At 46.5% G+C, this 23,251-nt stretch overlaps 1 protein-coding gene across 1 annotated transcript in view; it reads right to left on the reverse strand.

The window, feature by feature from the left end:
- The window catches only part of SCML4 (sex comb on midleg-like 4 (Drosophila)), a 46,233-nt gene extending 25,359 nt beyond the window's left edge, over positions 1 to 20,874 (reverse strand). Inside the window, exons 1-4 of the mRNA XM_009893851.1 lie at positions 20,719 to 20,874; positions 12,735 to 12,864; positions 9,985 to 10,185; positions 6,356 to 6,550 (exon numbers count right to left, since the gene is read on the reverse strand). Of these exons, the coding sequence (XP_009892153.1) occupies positions 6,356 to 6,550; positions 9,985 to 10,185; positions 12,735 to 12,864; positions 20,719 to 20,874 (682 nt within the window). The remainder of the gene's footprint in view (positions 1 to 6,355; positions 6,551 to 9,984; positions 10,186 to 12,734; positions 12,865 to 20,718) is intronic.
- Between the last annotated feature and the right edge of the window lie 2,377 nt (positions 20,875 to 23,251).

A 23,251-nucleotide genomic window follows, 5' to 3' on the forward strand; every position in this document is an offset into this window, starting at 1 on the left:
ATCTAAGAAAAATCTGGTGGGTCGTGCTGGCTCATGCACATGGCGCTTGGATGGGGGTAGGGTTTTCGTCAGTTCTGGCCTGTGGCCTGCTCATCTGACTACTTGAAACATGGGTATATTGGATCACATGTGTTTGTATCAATATTTTAAAAGTTTAGTAATGGAAATTCCTGTTTTGACTTTAATTTAAGCTATTTAAAATCAAAGCCCGGACTCCTAGCTTCAGACATGTCCTAAAGGAATCATATAGCTCTATGGAAAAGTCTTAACCAGCTAAAACAAAGTTAAAGCTAAAACTGAAGCTGAAACAGAGTTCCAAGCACATGATTTGCCTGACCGAGGCTCTAAAAGAGCGTCCATGCTTCCTTCACATGACAGCACATGTAAAGCTTGAATTAAATGGTTATACCCAGGGGTATTTTTTTCTGCAGTGGATATAATCTCATCCATCATGCTTCATGCATTTACGCCTATCATTTCATCCACTTTCCTTATGCATACCCTTTGACATGGAAAAATAAAGCATCTTTTTTCCCTTCTTTAAACTCAATTTTATAGCTTAACTCTGTCTTCTAACCTCTATAGCTGCAGCCCAGGCAATCTCCAGCACTGCCAGTGCCTGTGCCATGGCTCTGAGCACATTTTTGGCTGAAGGCAGAAGGGCATTTGGCCTTCTCCTCATCCACCGCTGGCGCTGGGAGCAGAGTGCCTAACCCCCTGGAGGGTAGCTTTTCAAAAGGGATGGATTTTCTTGCACCCCCTTAAGACCATGGAGGTAAAACAGCCAAAACAGCCCGGCAGGAGATGGGAAGGAGGATTTCCCTTGGGCTGACTGTTGGAGGAGTGTCTGCTTATAGCTTCATCGCTTAACATCCACAAGGAGATATAATTTCATAAACTTAAAGGAACAGAAAGGGACTCTTTCTTCATTTGGGGGTTAGCAAACAGTAATCACACAGCATAAAGGTCAGAAGAGTCAATTTATACAATTCCGCCAGTTCTATGGAGTGCAGGCAAATGATATCACAGGTGAACTTCATCTCTGCCTTCCATATCTTATTTTATTTCCTGCCAGGATTTGTCCCTTAGTGTACATTTCATTACTTTCTTCTAGTCTAGGTTTAAAGGACCTGAATACTAAAGCCTCTACTACCACTCTCATGAAACCCCTCCAGAGGAGCATTGCCTGACTGTCTCTTTTCTTTCACCCTCCTGCTTTTACTTCCTACCTCTTTTACCATCCTAAACTGTTCCTGTCCTTCCCCAGGTTTCTGAATGACAGCGTGCAGCTCCAGCTGCAGTTGCCTCTCTTTCTGCTCTGCCACAGAGTTACCACCCTGGACACCTCGTTTCAGGAAACCAGTCCCGGGGATGGTGCTCCAGCTGCAGGCAGGACCTCAGTGTGGGGGGTCCTCGGTGGGATGCCCTGCCCTAGGGCCGGCTGAGTCGGGTCTGGAGAGGGAGGAGGCACCCAGCCCGCTGAGGGATGCACAGACTCATGCATGGAAGGAAGAAATGCCTGCAGCCACCCCACTCTTTCTCTCCTCTACTGCAGGCTCTGCTGACAATTCAAAAGCCCCAAAGATCAGACAAACTTTTTATATTAGACTTTGCTGTGGCTCGATGGCTTGTGCAGTTCCTCTGCTCCCTCTTTAAGAGTGACCTTAATATTTTATTTATTGTTTAAAGGATAATGTTCATGGTAGAAGAATATATGAGGCAATAAATGGCCTTTGCAGGTAATTAAATGCTGAAGAGAGCCGAAGCTATTGATAGCCGTAAAAGCCATTTATTCTGAGTGTGCTGAGAAGCCAGGAGCACTGTTCCTCATAGCGTGCAACAAGACAAGATTAAACAAGCCATGGTACTAGAAAGGGGAAAGACAACATTTTTCTTGCCCTCTCAGGGCTTGAAATTTCTGAGCTGCTGTTTATTTGGTGCTTGGAACAGAAAATATTGATTGTAGTAATATGTGGGTTTCTATCATGTTATTCTTTTTTTCCTAGCTGTTTTTGAAGGGCTTTGCACATGGTGCCAAAAATTATTGCCCTCCTTGGACAGATGCTCAAATAAAAGCACAGCAAGGAAGGGTGACTTGCCCACACAATCAGTGGGAAAGTCTATGACAAAATCCAGCTCCCAGCTTAGTGTCTTGCCTACCGGTCACACTCTTATAGCGTATTGCTATAGCACTTCTCATACGAGCTTCTCAAGCGCTTGTAGATAGGAAGAGCTCACCTTCGTATATAATAGAGACACTGATGTAGCATAGGGTACCTCTACCTCTTGCTGTGCTTCTGCCTCCATATGGGGCCCTACCTCCAGCCACTGCCACGAGAAGAGGTGCTGTTCTCCTGCAGACAGTGGTAGGGGACACCATATGGTATCTACGCATATAAATTTGACTTGGCTGTGGGGAGAGAAGCAAGGCTGGGGACCTTATTCACAGACCTTGTTGTTGTGCCTCCTGGTGAGGACGAGGATACAGGGTGGCTACAGGAGTCCTCACATAAAGAAAGATTTGCTGCAGCTACATGCAGTCGTAGTCTGCATGGGGCACAGCAATTGTCCAATAGCACAAAATAACCAAAACACAAGGTTCGGGACAGAAAGAGCAAGGAAAGCATTGACTGAAAGGGGAAAGAAGAAGATGCTTATCAGGTTTGATGCTTCCCACATAAAAGAAACTACATCAATTTCTGTGCCCGCCATCAGCTTGGCAAGAAGTTTTACAGCAAACAGGCTTTCCTCTGAAAAATAACAGTCTAACATTGCGTAGGTGCATGTCAACAGTATGTAGGTGTTCCAGAAATGTCCCTTTCCCATGCTTACATCCAAGCCTCCATTAGCTCTGCATGGGAGGACTAATGAAAGCTGAATGCAGAGTGTGGATGGAGGCACTTCACAGGATGCCTGTTGGCTTCCCATCCGTGTAGCCCCTGGCACACTTCACAGCATTTTCTGCAGAGTTCACCCAGATCTTGCTATCATTTTAGTTCAAATTGCACTACCACTCTCATGGAAAATTTTTGGGTGCAGCTCCACGATGCTTTGAACCCAGGTGCTGTGGGGACAGGTAACATCTCAGGATTTGCTGTAATACAGACCTGAAGCCAGGCACTTCCCACATGAAGTCCTGGGAGTCATCCCACAGCTGCTCCCCACAGATTACTCGCATGAGCCAGAAACTCCCCTCACAGCTGAGAAAAAGCCATGGAGTATGTCCCCAGATGTGCCAGGGCGGTGAAGCCACTGACCTTGGCAGAGGGCTGGAGAGGGACCCTCGCCCCATGTGCAGGGCTGCCGGGTGCTGGTGTGAGAGGCTTTGGCAGGACAGGCAGAGCACGGGGGCTCAGGTGCAGGGACGGTAATGCACAGCCAACAAGGCTCATTGCAGAGGCCAGTGCTGGGTGCAGCCCGGTGAACGCGTACTTTTAAGACACGTAAAACATCGTTGTAAGTGATATATGCATATATCAACAAATCCCACCTGGCCTGTACACAGCCATTAGCATCTGGCAGTTTGCTGTGAGCACAGGTGAATAATGGCTTAGGGGCATGTGCTTTGGAGCAAGGTTAAAAGGTGACTCCTGTATAGTGTAAGTGGATTAATATGACTGGACACGATGCCGGCCTCTCTTCTCATTTCTGCCAGTGTAAATCAAGAGTAACTGCACCAAAGTCAATACATGTATTAAATTCATTGGTACACAGGGGCTGAAAAGCACAGGATTTTAAAAGAACGAACATGTCAATTACAAGCTGGAGAACAGAAACAATGAAAAATGTGGCTGCTTTACATGGCTTCCTGCAGTGCTTTATTATGGCCCTGCTCTTTCCATGCGAGCTCTATCCCTACAGGCACCCTTGCAGACGTATCTGTGAGTAGAGCTCCTACTGTCCTCCTTATTATTTCCACTACAGGAAAACCCCGTCTCTGTTCTGCATAGCAGAGGTCCCCCCTGTGCTGACCTTGCTGCAGAGAAACGCTGGCTCCCAGGGAGATGGAAGGAGATTTAGGCAATGCAGCATTAAACATAGACTCAGTGGCTCAAGCCCCAGAACTGCAGTTATTCCACTGGTGCCTGGTGGGGTACTTTTAACCCTGTGTATAACCACTGCCCTCAGCTATTTCACAGCTCGTATTCTCCACTGTACCACAGTGCTCCTGGTTATGGAGATATAAAAGCCCCAAGAGCCACTGCCTCTTCCCCCATCCCACTCCCAGTTAGAGGGGAGGAGAGTCCAGGCCAGCACTAGCCCTGACTAGCTCAGGCTACCCAGCCCATGCTGCCTCCAGGGGGGCTATTAATTGCCCCCCAGCAGCGGGAGAGCCAGGGAAGAGAAGCATTCCCTACATTCATGGGCTCTGCCTGGTCTTGGGCAAAAATAATACTTTGCCGCTTCCTTAGTGGCTGGGCAGAGTCAGTGGGAAGAGAGTCAGGGACATCTGCATTGATGTAGGGGCGGAGAGCCTCAGAGTGTAATAGCCACTGTAAAAACTCCGGTTGTGGAGTTACCTTCCATCACACACAGCCTTGCTGTGCAAAAGTAAATGCAAATGTACATGCAAATTAAAATGCAAATGCAAAAGCAAATGCCAGGCCTCCTGTGGGGCACTCTCTCAGTGCTACAGAAATCCCTTGACCTCTCAGAAACATTCAGGTTGCTGCAAATGTCCTAGTCCAGAGGAAAAAAGATACTGCTTTTCAGTCTGGGTTCCTGCCTTTCTTCCCCTATGTGTAAGAGTGGCAGATGCATTTCTTTGCACAAAAAGGTGATTTCTCCACTCCCAGCTTTGGTGTGTGAAGCACACACTTAGGGTCTTCCTGGCAAACAAGCAATTTGTGGATCATAATTGTGGACACTAAAACACCTCAGCTGCCAGCATGTAGCTACCATTAAACTGAATGCATGAGAGACAGTGTGCTCCCCAAACACCCACAGTGTTGTTAATAAAAGAGAAGGAACAATAATTTAAGCCAGGAGGAAGCCTGCAGGTGAAACAGAGGTTCAAGGCCATAACTTTGCATCTTTCTTTTTTTCTAAACTAACTTTTACAATGTCTGTAGCAGTGCCCCAGGGCAGCTTTTCGGCCACTGATCATAGATGGGGGATGCAGGCATGTCTCAGCTCCACAGGGGCTGTGCAGGGCCAGCACCCCATCCCAGTACGCCAGGGTGTGGGCAAGAAGGAAGCCCAGGCACGCTGCCCACCTGGGAATCTGGTGCTTCTCTGGACCACCACTGTCCTCAGGTGCATCTGCCCTGTGCCACAGCCCCTCCAGGCTTTGCCCCACACGGTCAAGCACTAAGGCAGGAATCTTGCTAGTGCCCACAGGCATTTTAAGCTAGCAGAAATGCTCCTGCAAGTAGGAAAGTAAACCCCTTAGCAGTCTCCAATTCTCATTTAGGTTTACACTCACGGGTGGAGATGACAGATCAGGATCCAAGCTGAGTGCACTACAGCTGATAATGTTACCTTGGGTTTACACTAACAGCAGTGACCTTAAACTGCATTGCTGCAAGCAGCTTTCTCCTCTCACCAGGTAAGAGGTCCCCTTGGGCGAAGGCACACCATGCTGCTTTGCAGGTGATCCTTAAAACAAGCGGCACGCAAGTGGAGAAATACACAAGTAATGAAGCACTGGGGCAGTGCTGGGTAAGAGCGTACCAGTGACAGCAGTGATTTCCTATTCACACCAAGATGACCCCAAAGCATGGGCTGCAGTCCATGTTGTCACCTGGCCTCCCACTTCTCGCTGCAGCCAACAAGCCAAGGGAGTGCACGAGCAGAGGGTCCTGGGGAGCGGGGACAGGCAAGACCTGGTTGGGATGATCGGTCCCCAAGACCACTTTGCAGCAGGTCCACAAGCAGAGGAGGTTTGCTAGTTGGTGGGGATCCTTCAGTGACTAATATGGTGGTTGAGTTGATGAAGGGAGCAATTTCCCCACTACCTTCCTGCCTTCCTGAAACTTGGAGGAACTTAATCCCTTTGAGTCTTCTTCCGCAGGGCCAGGTATCGTTGAGGAGGCCAAAAGTTATGGAAGAGAATTGACAGAAACAAGGACAACAGGATTGCACAAGCCTTGTTTCCTTAGGAAAAGAAACAAAGACATATAAAATAATCAAAAATTATCCCTATCACAGCTGGGGCTCCTCAATACAGTGGTTTTCACCCAAAAGCCTCCTCTGAAGTCACTGGAAAAAATATTGCAAGTCAGCCCTCTCCCTCCTTTTGGAAAGGTCCCATGGGGACCTGCAGTCCTCTAGTATATACAGTACAGGACCAAAAAAAGACAGCTATTTCTTCAGCCCTAATAAATCTGGAGCTCAAGTCAATCAAGCAGCCTACCTGCCTCCATCTGTCTGTTTTCATACACCTCTGGGCTTTCCGACACAGCGTTGTACTGCTGGAAAGGCTGGTTGCTGAAGAGATTGTCACACAGGAGGCTGCGACAGAGCTTCTTCAGGAAGCGCAGGACGTACCCGATGCTGTTCACTACCAGCAGGCTCAGGAGATGCTGCTTCCCCTCAAAAGAAGCTGACACTGGAAAGCAAGCAGGAACAATTCAATACCTGGGGATGCACGGCAGGAGGAAGAATGAGAGCAGGGGAAAAGATTTCACGTATTTGTTTGTGTGTCTTAAAATATTTTGCATAATTACCCCACCTGAAGTACAAAGCAAACTGGAGGAGCTTAAGGACCTGAGTTTGTATGACCCAGATCACCTTCCCCCTGGAGCGCTGAAAGATGCTGACTGGCATGGCCAGCAGTGCAAGGATTTCTAATATATGCATCCAACTAAAAACTGCATTGTATGATTGGAAGGAGGCAGTTATGATATCCTGGTCTAAGGAAGGGGAAAGTAAGTGATCTGCCAATGATGGGCTATTAGGCTGACTTCAGCAATACCCAAGGTTTTAAAAGATAATGGGAAGACAAGAATTAAAGACATGGCTGTGAATGAACAAAAGGTACCAGGGATGTACTGAAGAGAGGGCTACCAGCTTCACCATGGATCTTTATTTACTGATTTAATTGCATTTATAGGCAAGGGAAGGATGGTAGTTGTGGTTTATCCAGCATTTAGTAAAGTATGAGAAATCTTTCATTAAACTGGAAATGATTGCATTCGGAAGGTGGGTCAGGAGACAGCAACAGGCTCTGCTGGCAGGATACCCCAAGCAATGGAGAGGAACCAGCGGTGGTCCATGCTGGCACAAAAAGGTGTTGTTGATGCTGTAAGCTAGAAGGCATTATCAATGGAGTACTGGGAAATCACACAGAAAGGACTGGCTGATCTTGAGCTCTGCAATAATAAAAATGGGTGGGAAAAAATACTAGAAAGTACATGGCAATCCATAATTTTTTGAGGGGGTTCAACATGACCTGATGGGAGGAGAAATGGTGGGATAGGCTTACCAGATGCCCATGAACCACCAAGGTGACACAGCAATGAAAAAGTAAGATATATTTCAAGGAGGTATTGAACAAAGCATTTCCAGGAGAGACAAGGGAGTGCCAATTCCACTATATAAAGTCTTGGTGAAACCTGAGCTGGACTGATAGGCACCATTCTGGTCATCCAGGCTCGAGAAGGGTGAATTCACACTTGAAAAGGTGCACAGACAGGCCACAGCGATGTTCAGGGATGAGAAAGTTTCCCTGTGGCACTGCAGCCATCACCATCTCTGCTATGTGGGGCTGTGGGAAGACACTTACACTTCTTTCACTAATCCCATGATCTTCCTCACAATGCAGAGAGGACCTGAAAGAAATTGCATATTTCAGCCTAGCAGGATGAGCACTGGTCTTTAGAAATACATCTGAGATTGAACTCAAGGGTGAGAGCAGAGCAATTAAAATTCCTGGACAAAGCTGTCAGGGAATATATTTAGCCAAGAATCAAAAAGGGCATAGGTCCCAGCCATGAGAGAGGTGGAGGGGTCACAATAGACCCACCAGGATCAATTGTAGCAGGACACATTCAGGTGTCAACAGGTTTGCAGGGACGAATATATGATATGGCTGCCTGAACTCTACCACCTGGAAGGATTTTTCCAGTCCTACAGCCTCCAGTCACTACAAAAGAGTATAAATTGTAATCTTAGATTTATAATCTTTGGAATAACTTCAGAGATTTCCTGCTGGTCTGATCTTCTGTAAGGGATCATGCTCCACAGCTGGTTGAGCACCTGTGAGCCAAGCCATGGGAAGACTGGAAAGCCCATGTTAAAAAACTGTCTGTGCTGCTGCTGAGCTGAGAGACAGCTGCAACCTCAGAGCTACACCATGACTAGGAGGCCATTCACCCCTCCTCAATGATTAGAAAAGGCATGAAGTTGGGAGCAATATTGACCAGGTGCTTTTAGCTCAGGTACCTGAAGCTGAGCCAGCTCAGAGGAACTGTGACCAAGGGCTTTGGCAGGCTTGGTGCACAACGTGACTCTTCTGCTTGTAATGAAAATCACATATGCAGCACAAACCAGGCAAAAATGAAGCTTTGCAATAATTTCTTTGGTCTCATGTTTCTGTGAACAGATCTGGATCATTCTTAGAGTATTTCTGATGATCCTTAGGGAAGGCACACCTGTGATTAGAGAGAACTAGAGGAGAGGGAGGAAGCAGGATTTATATGCTGCCAAATGGGCCAGAGCCTGGGCTCCCACACAAGGGGGTCCCAGTGGCACAGCTGAGCTGCTGTGGTCCCTGCAAAACTGATTGGATTTGCAGTCCTTGGCTTCATGTTTGTGCCTGACTCAACAGCGGCAGCTCATTGGAGAGCTTCATTCCCATATTCCCATCCTTGTCCCATTCCCACTGCATCCCTGTGTGCTAAAACAATGTTGTGACACAAAACTCCTGCTGGGATTAAAAGAAAAGTTCATGTTCAGTCTGGGAGACAGGGCAGGGGATTCAGCATGGAACATAGGAGACTCATCGGGACACAGCGAGAAGTGCCACTGTGGGAAGATGAGGAGCTCCTGGGAAGTTCCCTCTGATCTCTTATTCTCTCTGATATATTCATATAGTCCTGCTGTAGGAGGAATTGCCATGGGACTTTTGCAATTCCTACAGCTGAGAGCGGATTTGGCTCATGAACTGCAGGCAGAGGACACATCAGCAGCTGAACTCTGTGCAAATTTTGCTTTAGAGCAACACATGGTGGCAACATGCGTCATGAAGTGGGCTTGCAATACTGCTCATCTTTGTACACTGCATGATCAACTCAGCTGACAGGCCTGGACTCAGGACTGTTTCAAAGAGCAGTAAGCACAGGACTCTGGAACTAGTCCTATTCCTCCCTGGAATCACTGCTGCAATGCCCTTTACCGATATGTTTTAATCTGATGCCACGGCAATTCCTACAGTGGCTCATTTTACAAAGGCATAAATGGTGTTCAAAGCTGGTTGCCAGCCTGCCGATGTGAACGGGACAGCTAGGACTGGGGACTGGGGATCAGTGAGTCCAGAGGAGGACCACAGAGATGATCTGAGGGCTGGAGCACCTCTCCTATGAGGAGAGGCTGAGACAGTTGGGGCTGGTCAGCCTGGAGAAGAGAAGGCTCCGGGGAGACCTTAAAGCAGCCTTCCAGTACCTAAAGGGGGCCTACAGGAAAGATGGGGAGGGACTCTTTAACAGGGAGTGTAGCGATAGGACAAGGGGTAATGGTTTTAAACTGAAAGAGGGCAGATTTAGATTAGACATTAGGAAGAGATTCTTTACTGTGTGGGTGGTGAGACACTGGAACAGGTTCCCCAGAGAAGTTGTTGAGGCCCCATCCCTGAAAGCATTCAAGCCCAGGTTGGATGGGGCTTTGAGCAACCTGGTCTAGTGGGAGGTGTACCTGCCCATGGCAAGGGTGTTGGAAATAGATGATCTTTAAGGTCCCTTCCAACCCAAACCATTCTATGATTCTGTGGTTCTATGATCAGTTTACAATTTTAAGCACTTCCCAACTGGCCACAAAACCCCTTACCTGACACCATCTCGCCTCCGTAGCCCTGCTTGATGAGCGAGAAGACCGCCTTTTGCTGGAGCGCGCAGTCGATGCAGGCCTGCACAGCCTGCTGCAGCGCCGCCGATGGCCTCTCGGGCCCAAAGTGCTCTGGCAGCTGCTGCACTTTTTTCCTGTCGAGGTACGGCCCCAGGTTCGCTTGTTTGTTGACGTAGATGCAGACTGCAGGCACAAAATCCCAACAAGGTTGTTACAAAATGGCCCTGAGAGTGTCCAAGCTTTATACATTTCCATTTGGTTCTTCCCTTCACTGGTGAAGGGCTGCCATTTGCGATGGCACGGCCAGGCTTACTGATGCTAATCACCCATTGCCTAAGTGAAGTGAGATGAGTTTGGGCTTTTGCTCCGTGTTGGACGTGAGGATAAGCGACATGCAACCAAAGAAGCTCATGGAAGACCCCCTGTGTGTGCCTGGGGTCTGCTCTCTTGCAGACTACCTCATCCATGCAGCTGGTGACCAGCAAAATTGCCCAGGGAGTGCAGGGGTGTCCTTACAGCAATGGGTAAACTCCAGCCTGAGGTGGCTTTGTCTGTTTATTTATTTTCTCAATGTTTTTTTAGACTACTTCATTGAGAAGCCCGTTGAGAAACACTGCTCTGAGCTGAGTTTTGGGAGACTTTGGCTCCTTGCTGCTTCTGACCTTAACGCAGCTGCAATTTCGGGAGGCTTATGCTGCGCTGAGCTGCACAGTGCGATGGCACAGACCCCGCATCTTTGGGAGCTTCCTGACCCCCACGTCCAACCCAGCACCCCACAAACTGCATCGCTTCGAGGGAAACTGTATATCATATTCAGTGCTAAATCCCCGTTTGGGACCACACTGTGCCACACAGGGGTTCTGCAAGGGATGTCCCAGCCTCTCCGCAGCCAAGCCCTGCATGCCTCCTCTCCTAGGCTGTTGCCTGCAAAGGCTATTTTCCTACGTGCCACCAGGCCTGCTGGCAATAGCCAAAAGATGAGTGTGCTCCTCTTGCTAGCATTTACTTATTTTAGGCTTGGCTGAGACTAACTGCATCTTGGAGGAAGCGGAGGTAATGCTGTGGTAACTAGGGGTGACTAAGACACAGCCTAAAGTCAGGCTAAAGTGAGACGTATTATAATAGCTGGCTGAGAGTGCTCGAGCTGTCATCTCTCAGACAATATAACATTATCCTCTGACAGAAATCAGATATGTGACAAAAAAAACCATCAAGCGGAGTGGAGGACATGATGACAGCTGTGTAAAGTTGGAAATAATTTACAGTTTGCATCACCGTAATGAAAATCTAGTGCGACTGTCACAGCGCACTCTGCTATCCCATCTCTCACTGAAGAGCAGAAGGGGCTCAAGCAGTATATCCTGGGTAAACAGGAGGATAATAGCAATCATACCTATCATTACATAGCACTTTACACCTTCCAAGTGCCAAACAAAAAAAGGGATAATGCACTGAAAGACAGCAGCAACATGCATGAATTGCAGGGGGCTGTCAGGGTGCAGCCTTCCCGGTGTGACACTTTGCCAAAACTCGCCAAATCTGCAGGATGTGGCTTTTTTCCTAAAAGCCACTAGTTTTGTCTGGGGATTAGCTGTGGGAGGCACTCCGCAGCCTGCAGGCACCGTGCTAGGTCCCTTTTTGGGGAGCTGGGATCTCTACGATCTTTTTAGTGCAGGCAGGGATATAAAAGTTGGCTTGAGCCTGCCTCCACCTCCTGCAAACCCTGCTCTGGTGGGAGCCTCCATGCACTGTCGGGAAGGTGCTGGGAGAGCAGGTGTTGGCAGCATGGAGATCGGCAGCTGGAGGTGAGGGTGTCACATCTGCAGAGCCCAAAATGACCCATGGAGTCTCTGCCTCTGTGGCCACCCCAGAGATCTGGTGGGGCTGGTGGACTGTGCCTCCCTGTTCCCCTCCAGAAGTGGCACTGGGCACACCTCTCAGGGCAGCGTTATGAAATGCTCCTCAGCTAATGTTTGCCAAGTGCTTTGCAGTCTTCACATGTGAAGGGATAAATGAGAATAAAATATATTATTATTGTCATCATCGCTACGTTTAGTATCATTCTGCTACCAGAGCAGATGGAAAACTTCTCCTCTGTGCATCCCAGCTAAGAAATAATGGGATTTATGTGTTGTGTTTAGATTCTAATGTTATCTAATCCATTTCTCTGCTGAAACCTCTGGGTAAATCAACTGTCTTGTTGATTTTCTTCTCATTTACATCAGTTTAAAAACATTGACCTATGTTACTTCTGGTAATACAAGCAAAAAAAGGACAAGGCTGGGTTTTCCCTGACTACAGTCAGAAATGACCAAGTCTGCTGCTATGATAAGGCATTGGGGTTTATGTGCTGGTAACCCTGTGTACAGTCAGACCATGACTCCTGCATCCTTCTCCCCACAGCTGTAACAGATGCTTCATGTTCACACCGGGGTTTAGTCTGGTCATTGCAACACGTTTGATGGGGTAAGTGTCGGGTATAAAATGGTAGCATTCATGGGATGTTGATGTCCACATTTGAAGAGGAATGGATCTGACATCTCCACTAAATTGACATATGGCAGTCAAAATACAGTCTTGCAGAACATCTCTGTTCTTTGTCACTGGCTACCAGTCTAATCTGCAAACATCCCATCTTCACGACCTCCGCCTGATCTGGAAAACACAGCATCTCACTGCCAGACCGTGGTTTCTGCACACCCCTTTGCCAAAGAGCACTTGAGGCTGGGTACCTGTAAGAGCCTGTGGGGTGGCCGAGTTGGGTATCGTAGCTGCATCCTGGGGGATTGAACTAATATCCGGCTCCGGTGTGCTTCTCGGTGGAGAGATTGCTAAGGGAGTCATCAGGACACGAGATTTCAGCTGCAAAAAAATAACCGGTTGGGTAATGAAAGTATACACAATATATTCAATTTTTTTTTCTGTGTATGTCACTCCCCATGAACTCCCCCTCATTAGCAATCTGCTATTGCATCACTTTCTCCAGGCCAGGAGCATCCGTTCTGCTCCCAGGAGGATATTGAATCCTGATGCCTGACTGATTTGCAGCAGACAGCAATGCCTTAAGTTACGGGATGCAAATATTATGCCACCCACCGGGTAGTTATTTACACCTGAGCAAATTGGGTCTAACACTCTAACAAATCAGCGCAATGGCATTTTACGACATATTTTGTGTGGGTGTAAACAATTCTCCACAACTCAGAAACACGGTGTCTTTAACTACATCATAATTTAGGGCCAAATTCTTCTCTTGGTTACAGGGGTGTAAATCTTGTCTCAATCCAGTGGCACCAAGAGCCTACTTTGGGCTGACACCCATGTAAATAAGCTCAGGCTGTGGTCCATAGTGTGTTATTACCAGGTAGTAAATACAAACTACTGCACTGTTGCACCCAGTAATCCTCATGACCTGCAGCCTGGCTTGGAGATGTGAAACACGATGGGAATTTACTACGTCTTTACGACGCCGGTAACTGGCAACGTCTCACCAGTCAAGTAATGATCAGGTCCTCATAATTTTAAAGGGCTGACCTGATGAATGTGACCTGAAGGTACCACTCTTGCTTTTCCTTTTGCTATGAAGGGAAGCAGAGGGAAAGCAGAGAGCCAAGCTCACATCTGGATGGTTTATATATTTACATATACTACACCAAGTTGTTCTTCTGGCAGGTGATTTTTTGTTGTTGTTGTTTTTCAGTGACCAAACGTAAAAATGCTTTAATTAACAAGCATAAGAATGAAAAGGAATTTTTACCTCTGTTAAATTTGCAGAGTATTGCTTCTCTCAGAGCTTACGCCCAAACTGGAAATATTGTCCAAAGTATATTCTAGGTAGAAATGAAGCCAGACCACCACCTACAAACCAAACCTTGAGCAAGTCCTGGTGGAATGTAGAAGTCATTTTGAATAAAGAGTCGTGTTGTCTATGATTATGATTACAACTGTCTAAAATAATGGTCACTGTTTCAGTGCAACAGTAAAAACAGAAAGCTGGGGAAGGGAGATGGAAGGCTGTTGGACATAGTGCCATCCAAATGAGTTTTTAATCATTAAATCTTTGGGAGTTTGGATCATTCCCCAGTTACTGGCTTATCCCAGCAAGGGCCTCACTAAGAGAGGATTCAGGGTCTCTCTTGCTTTCAGTAGCATGGTAGCCTGTGCTGGGATGGTACCCTTCAAAACAAACAAAAAGACCATCTCTGTTGAGATGGGTGTAATTTTTGCCTGCCAGATCTCCACCAAGTCCTTCCTGAACTTGCTCCTTTACGCAACCTAGAGTTTCCCTCAGACCAGCCTCTGTGGAAAGATGGGCATGATAAGCCCCGATGGAAATAAGAGCTGGCTCCTTACCCAGGCACCATCCCCTGCAGGGCTCTGTTTGGTGCCTGGGGCAGAGGCTGTATCCCACCTGTCTCTGAAGTGCCAGGCAGCACCTCCCCATGGTGCCACCACCTCCCCTCCCCGGGGCAGGTTAAATCCCTTTGGATTTAGCCTGAACAGGGAGAAAAAGTTTTATAAGTGATTCTAAGACCAACTATGGATTTGACCTCCCACTGTATGGCAATGAGTTTGTTTCCCAAGCAATTAAAATAAATGGGAGGAAAACAGTGTTTCAAAAATCCAAGTCCCCATTCAGTTTGGGGTTTATCCCATGAGAGAAGGTGAGAAGCAGCATGATTTTTTATTTTCTGTGACAACATGTTGATGACTCATTTTTCTGTGGTGAAGTGTGCTGGCACTGTGAAACTTTGGGTATAGCCTTCTGGGCTTCCTTTTGATCATACACATATATGCATAAATAATAAATACAAATGTGTGTTTGTTCATAGTATATGCAAAGATATAAAAGTACATATATTTATATAGAGATGTTCATGTATACTTTATATATATTTATGTATACATATATATAAAAATACATATATGCACTCACACACGCACACACCTATATAGATACTATTTTTGAGACAGCACACACCTAGTAACTTTTGTTTCACTTGCATGTTGGCTCCGTAACATCCTTACTGGCTCACAGCCCTGTTGCCCTAAACACAGGCACACAAGTCCGCTCTCTGTCCTTTGAGCCTTGTGCACCGTTTGAGTGTGCGCTGCCTCACCAGCACCATCAGCCCAGTGGAGGTGGGACACTGCCCAGTAGACCTCTTTCTCCACCTGTTCCCTGGCTTTTGGATGCCCAGGCAGGCTTATATTCAAGAGCAAATAAAGAGAGGGCAAGACTTGTGTAAATTCTCTAGCTTGGAAGCCCCTTCTTGGCAGTTTGCTGTTTTAGCAAACAGTTTACTGCAAACTTAATTGCGACAGTATGTGCTCTACAGCCTCTGGATACAGATTTTATTAGGGGTAGCGAAGAATGTGCCTTCATTAGATCAAAATAAAACTGTGCCTGATTAGAGGAGACAATACGCTGGCAAACATGGCTTAAATACTTCCTGGACACTGAAACCCCTGAGTAGCCCCTGAATATCACTAAGCGTAGATCACCAAGTATTTAATTTAAAGATGTCTTTTCTTGGACTGATTCTTCTCTATCAAAAAGCCAATCCAACCAACCAGCTGACTGACTGAGAGCTTGTCAGTAGAGAGCACATAGGCATAAAAGTGAAAAAAATTGGTGAAGAAGAGAGAAAGAAAGAGAAAAAGAGACAGAGCAAATCTGTCAGAGCACTTTGGGAAATCCTCACAGTAAGGTATTCGAATCAGCTTTTGAATATCAAATGGCATAAGTTTTAATATGCACAGCATGAGATATAAAAGGCAATAGTTGCTTTAAAACAAGATGTACAACCAACCCCCTGCTCTTATGCACCTTCCACCATGGAAAAGAGATCAGGGAAAGCTGATCAGAGGTTTAGGGAAGAAAATAAGTGTGCCTACTTTGCCAAAGTCACAGTGCATTAGATGCAGAGAGAACGTGGGCTTTCGTGCCATTGATGCCAGATGCAGGCTTGTCTGAATATACAGCGGCTGCGGAGGACCCTGTTGAGTCCTGGAGTTTCTGTTACTTTGGAGAAGTCAGGATTAATCTAGCTCATATTTCCATCATCCCACACCAAAAAAAGTGAAAGAGGGGGAAGAAAATTTCCCAGATAGTTTTTTTTCCTTCTGAACAAGTTCTCTGCCAGCTTGTATAATAAAATACACAGGAAAGAAACAAGATGAACCAAGATGCAAACTTTCCCTATACTTTTCTTAAACCACTTAGATCACAGGTCCTCATCTTTACAGCTCCTAGTTCCCCTGTACTGGTTGTCCCTTGTCCTGACAGAACATTTGCTAGAAAAGGCTGGGGTTCACCCCGTCCTCATGGGCCTGTGTTTGTGGGCAGAGGCACCTTCTGGCCACAAGAGCTTTTGCTGCTGGACAGAAACCCACTTCCAGCCCCTGCAAATGTGCACACAGATGTGCACCAAGGTGAGCGCTAGGGCCAGCCTGGTCTTGCCGTGTGGGCTTCCAATGGCTGGACAGAAAGGTGCCATTAAACCTGTGCCAGGGAATCCTGGAGCTTCTGAGTACGTCTTTTGGAGCCCTTGGCTATACTTCGTACTCTCTGTGCATTTAGATGCAGGTGAGGAGGCTCAGCACGAGGCAAGTCAGGGCTCAGCTCAGTCACTGGAGCAGAGAGGGGTCAATGCTGTGCTGGCAAAGGCAAAACACAGTCCAAGGTCTTTCCCACCTTTTCTTCTTGTGTCATACAACACCTTTCTTCCGCACAGCAAATGATGCAGGGGAGTCTGCACACAGCCTCCTACAGGGTGTTTTGCAGGGAATGAGGCAAGTAACCTTAAGAGGAGCTTACGCAGCCTTGAAATCCAAGGCTGTATCACAGGACAGGTGAATAATCGGGGCACTTGAAGGTTGTCTGTGCAATCTCAGCCCCAGTGTGTCCAAATCCTGACTGCTTATTTGTCATCATTAATAGTGACTTCTAGGGCAGCAAGGGAAACTATGGCCTGTAATGGAAATTGTCACTCCACACTCTGTCCTGTGCAGGCTGAGTCTCGCTGCCCAACCTGCCTGGCAGGAGCTTGCAAGGTCTCGGCCGACTGCTCACCCCAGGTTGGGGCCACTTCCCCAGGTGGGAGCTGCTGCTGCGGCACATGGGGGACAAACTTCCTTCAGACCGCTCGGATGGGGCCATCGCTTTGTTGCCTTCTGGGAGGGATGTGGTGGTCTTTGGTGCAGCGCTACCCTGCATGCATGTCGCTCTGATGTCTTTTAACACCATTAATCCCCCCATGATTCACCCTCGTACGGGCTTTCTAGGCAGCTCTTCGGGGCTGCCCCTCACTTACAGCCAGAGAAATAAAACCAGTCTATCTACTAACCTCCCCCCTGGCTGCCAGAATAGACTTTTTCCCAGAGATTTAGAAAATCAGAAAGAATATTGCATTTAGGGAAAATGTAGCATTTTATGGCAAATAGCTCCACATCGGGTACAAAGCAGTTTTTTTGAAAAACAGCTGATGAAATTTTATAACCAAAGCTGTGAAAAAATAAACAGGGTAGTGAGGAAAAGGACTTTGCTTGGTGGTGAAGTGTGATGAAATACCGTTTTAGGAAAACACAGATCTTTCCTTTAATATCAATAAAAATGGGTCATCTGGCTACAAAGACCATGTGATTAAAAATGTCTGTTATTCACATCTCAGTCAAAAAAAATTTAAATCTAGGCTGTAAATTCCTAGTTTGCTAAAAATTCAGAAGTATTTTTCCATCTGTTCTGTAATAATTCAGCTATCTGGTTGCTATAAAGAATTTGGTCTTCTGCCATTTGGGCAGGGAGTCATTTTTTAAAATGCGTTTAAGTCTCATGGTATCTGAAAGTCATACAATTAGCAAGCTAATTAAATCAAGCTAGAGTTCCCCATCAAAAAATGTAATCTTTGACTCATGCTGTGGAAGTGTTTTTGATGGAGATGGGTTCACTTCAGCTGAGCGCACAGAGTACAAAGGCGCCTCACAGAAAACATCACTTTGGTGTACAAATCCTATAGTGCAAATAAACAGTGCCAGACCAGATGCCATGGATGCTACAGCTCATGAGTGTCAGCTCCAGAAACTTAAGCCATCGGTTATAAAAGGACAGTTTTTTTACTCGCTGTCGGTCACTGAGAAATAATGTCATCCCCGATTCACTGCTGAAGGAGGGATGGCATCGCCTCCCCGCAGAGTCCCTGGGTACGGGGAGGAGGTGTGCATGGCACCCAGCAGGGGGAAAAGCTTCCCTTTGGAAGAGGAGGGAGCAAAGGCAATCAACTGCTCAGCCACCTAGGTCCGAAGCGCCACGTTAAGGTAGCATTTTAGGAAAGTTAAGTCTCCCTTTTGTCTTTTCCTGCATACAAATATGTGGTGGTTGGTGAAAGGCTTTTTCACAGGTGGATGGGTGCATTTGAGGTGGAACAGACCATAGCCTCCAGCATTTTTTTTTTTTTTTTGTCAAATTACAAATCAAATGTAAGTGCAGGAGTAAGAAACGGGAATCAGCAAGACAAACAGGGGCAGAAGGGATGGGGTCTGACAAAATTCTGCAGGTCAAGGTCATTGTATTTGGAAAATCACTTGATAATCTCAGGGACTCAATTTCACCACATCTCCAAAGTATTATTATCTCAGACTTGGATGGTTTTGATCTAAAGAACCGAGAAGTGACCCAGCTTTACTGATAATAATTTAAATTATTACTTGTAATAAATAAAGTAAAATAAATATCATAGAATAATAGAATGGTTTAGGTTGGAAAGGACCTTGAAGATCATTGAGTTCCAGCCCCAAATATAATAAAAAATAAACTTGTAATAACAAGTACCTCAAGTGAGACAATTCAGATAATTCTTTCCCAGAGTTTTAACCTAATACTGAAGTGAAAAATAGTAAGTGTTTCCATATCCCACATTTTACAAAACGCTGGAGTATTTGCCCCAGTCTTAGCTTGGACATGCAGCTCTATTTTGGATTACTACTGTAAAATTCTGCGGAAATCCCAAGAGGGACACCTGACCCTGCTGTCAGGTTGGCTCTACTTGGCCACTGCTGTTTTATCATTCACGTTACCAAAGTTAAGGCTTTTTGGAAGAAACGGGAAAACTGCTGGAACTGTTTCTTAGCCAGGCAGCGTCTGTTTTCAGCACACACTGGAACACACTTCAAAATGTGCCCCCATAGCAGAGAAGGGTATGGAGGAAAGCATGGAGCCACACCGGAGAAGGTAGAAGATGAAGAGAAAGCATTAAAGGGTGAGATACTGATGTCTGCTGCAGTAGGTGTTGCACAGGGGGATGTGGAGGAGTAGGGAAAACTGGAAACAGGATGCAGAGGGATGGTGAGGAGGGCTTGCCCTGAAAAGAGAGAGGAGGGAGGATGGAGTTTGGAGGATGGGAGGAAGGAGGTCTGGCAGAAGGTGAAAAGTAGGGAAGGGCAACCATAAGGGTAGCCTGCTCTAGATAAAGCCCAAATGCAAGGACCTGAGACATTTGGTCCCTGTGCCTGGAGCTCAGCCAGCAGCACTGCACACGGGGCCTTGCTGCTTCCCGTGAACCTGGAAAGACCCAAGGAAGAGCCAGGCAACACCTGGGGCCGAGACCTTCTCCAGGGAAGGCTAGGGCAGGCCCTGTGCATGCACCGTTCGTGTTACTCACTCTTCTGTTTTGACATTGGGAACTTAAGCAGCTATTATTTTCTAACGGTCAGCAGCTTGCCCTCCTTGTGTAACAGACTGCATGTCACAGAATCACAGAATCTCCTAGACTGGAAAAGACCTGTAAGATCATCTAGTCCAATCACTAACCTAACACTGACAAGCCCACCACTAAACCATGTCCCTGAGCGCTATATCTACACGACCCTTAAGTACCTCCATGTCTGTACCTGTTCCCATTAAAAACAAGGAACAGACACAGCAAACGTGTTTGGTGCCCCTAGCTGGCTGTGGACAGAAATGGAGAGAATAACGGAGCAATCTACTGACAACAAGACCCCTCACTACAGTGTGGCTCATTTTTACTCCCCAGAATAAATTCCCCTGTCCTCAGCATCACGGTCCCATTGTCACCTGGTCTGAGGCATAATGGTGGCCCCTCTCCTGCTGGTGCTGAGCCCCAGCCTGCCAGCAGCATATGAAGGGCTTAAGGCACTCAGGGTTTCTTTCTTTCTTTAGCCCTGCCTCGGTTGCATTGGGAGCTGGGCATGATTTCCCCCCAAAGTGCGTGGACAAATAATCAGAATTGACTTTCCTTCAGTAAGTGAAATCTCATTACTTTCTAAAACGCCCCTTTTTTATTCCTTTGGAAATAAGTTTTATTTTCTCATTTTATTCCCACTCCCCCACGTTCCTTTCCTTTTCCTTTCATTTTCTTTCATTTCTAATCACTGTTAGTGAGAGAGAAGAAAAAAGTGACAAATGAGAAACACTTCCCAGACGGTGCGCCACCATCTCACACGACACTGTGGGAGACAAGTTATTTTCAAACAAGGTAATAAAAATAACTGTAAACTTTGAAACAAAAAAATAGATTCTCTCTATTTTTCACCAGCTCAGTTAGAAGAGAAACCAGCTTCTCTTACTTTTTTTTGCATTGCCCTGCCCAACGCTTGCACAACTTTGCCTCCATTCCCGCATTTCACCTGAAATTCTGGGACAAAATGTATTAAACCCAATAGGAGGTGGAAAAGGAGTGGGAAAAAACACGTATCTACCTTGTACCCGGGTTTTCTCCCTCTCTTCTTTGGGATCTTCACGACCGGCAGAGCACCAGCCGGTGCAGAGTAGAGGTTGTGAACGGCCATTTTTATGGGCGCTGGCTGGAGAGGGGGCCGCCCTCGCTTCCTCCCCGCCATTCGGGGGGACTGCATCTCCCCAGGGGCCAGGCTGGTGGGCAGGCACGGCTGGTGGCTCATCTGCCCGGGGGCTGCTGATCAACCAGAAGGAAGAGGGAAAAAAAAGAAAAAAAAAAGAAAAAAGAAAGAAAGAAAAAAAAAAAGAGCATTTTATTTGGTTTTCATTTTAGATTTTTCATCCGAAGGCAGTTTTCTCATGCTGTCATTATCCCCATTACCATCCATCATAAAGCAGCAAGAGAGACACCACAGATGTGCGCTCCTGGGTGGGACTCACCTGACCATAGCTGGCTCAGCTTCTCCAAAGCGGGACAAAATCCTTGTCATGCCCGTTTCTCTCTGCTGACCATGAATACAGTACAAGGAGCTGGCTCAGGTGGCGAGGTCTCTGTCATAGATGTCTAATAGGTGAATCCCACAACAGCCACCTTTAACTCTGCATCCTGCAGAGAAGGGTGATGAAGGCACAAGCTTTCACCCATCAGTCAGTGCCTGCTCTTGCAGGGATTTTGGAGTAGATGACCTCCTGAGGTCCCTGCCAACCTGATTTTTTCCCGAATTCCATGGTTCTGCAGATCCTCCCTCACCTTGGAAGTGCAACCAATACCAAAATGGACTCGCCTCTGCTTCATTCGCAGGACTCCTGAGTGGGGAGGCAGAACTGGACTGGGAGGCCACCGGCACAAGGTAGCCAGCCGTGTTAGAGGACAATTGCCAAACATTTACTCTCTGCAATTTTATAGCATCTGTTACCACGCATATTAGTAGTGGGTTTTTGGATGTACTCCATCAAAAGCCATTATTTCACCAGAACTCCATGCAGCTGATGAAGTTGAACAGGGGTAATGGAGTGGAATCTGGTCCATTTTTGTCTGTCCAGGTTTTAATAAAGAAAACAAATATACAACCATACACAGAGTACTGAGGGAATATGCAGCATTTTTCACAGCTTCTGGCAAGGGTCACATGCTAACAAAGGTCAATAAAAAAAATCCAAATGCAGAAATACGTTTTCAAATGTTGGTTTGTCCAGGCATCTGCTTTCCTGCGCGTGGGTAAAATACTAGTCCCAGTCCTGCCTGCATACATTGCTACACATAAAGGTCTAAGCAATTCTCATGTTTTTATGATAAGCCTTGCGATGGCTGACGTTTTCAATTTCATGCACCCTCAGGCCAGTGACAACAGAAGACTCCTTGCTCTCTGTTTTTACAGAGCAGACTCATAGCCCTCTCAGCTACAGAGAAAAGCTTAAAGATGTGGTCCAAGAGCATCCTTTAAGCTCAAAAGACATAAAACAAGTAAAGGTTTGTTTATTACTACAAACAACAATGAATTCTTACAAAATCTACAAACTATAAAATCTACAAATTTCTTACTACACTTCATATCTCACAATTTCAGAACCCAGTGTGATGGGACTGATCAGAGCTGACATTGCTGGGAATGAAATCAGGGTTGTTCACCCACATAGTGGGAAGGGGATGGGGGCCTCTGGTGACAAATGTCTGCAGTCGGGGGCTTCTCTGCTTCAAAGACAAATATGTTTTGCCTAGGTAAAACTTTGTAAGCGTGACTGACTAACAAGCAACTCACTTCTCTGGCTTATCCAGTCAATAGTTTACACAGTCTGCTGTAGGGTAAGAAAAATAGAGAGCTCCCAGTCCTACCCTCCAGTAAATGCATTTATTTGCAATGTATTAAAAACTGGGGGGTTGAATAACACTAGGGGTATCTGCTCAGTTCAGACAGATCCATTACATATGGCAGGACTTATAGATCAACTATAAAATTTCCAGTCTTCAACACTGCCTGCCTAAAACTCTCATGAGAATGCTGAATGTCTAACATCAGAGTGGAGCAAACCTGCAGTGCCTAATTTACCATATATTCCAGGGCCACTGTGGTTGCATTCTCCGGACATGCTCAGACAGCTTGGGAAGCACCTGAAAGCCTGCCATGGGGCTCTGATTTTTCCCAAATAAAAGCCTCGTGTGACTGCAGAGAGTATACTTTTAAAAGCATCAGGCTTATCACAGCAGGAGTCAAATGGAAAAGCACTGTCTATCCTGAGGATCACCACTTTCCTTCTGCCTTCAGCAGTGTGCATTTTCCTCCCTGTAGTGCTTTCCAAGGGACACCCTTGGTGTCTTCTCCACCTCCCAAAACAAAACACCCCTGGGATGTTACATTACAGGCTGGCTGTGGGCAGGGAGTTCAGCAAGGAAGGGAAATACAAGGATTACGCTGGATTTGGCACAAAACCCCGCTATAAAAGCCTAGTGCTTCAAGCTTTGCATTTTGGTCTGCTTTAAACAAAGCCTGGCAATGTGAACTTTCACGCAGGAGCTCGGCAGAGGCTGAGGAAGACCAGCCCAGCCCAGGTTTGCTC

This window comes from Charadrius vociferus, unplaced genomic scaffold, assembly GCF_000708025.1.
Source record: "Charadrius vociferus isolate BGI_N301 unplaced genomic scaffold, ASM70802v2 scaffold129, whole genome shotgun sequence".
Taxonomy (NCBI): domain Eukaryota; kingdom Metazoa; phylum Chordata; class Aves; order Charadriiformes; family Charadriidae; genus Charadrius; species Charadrius vociferus.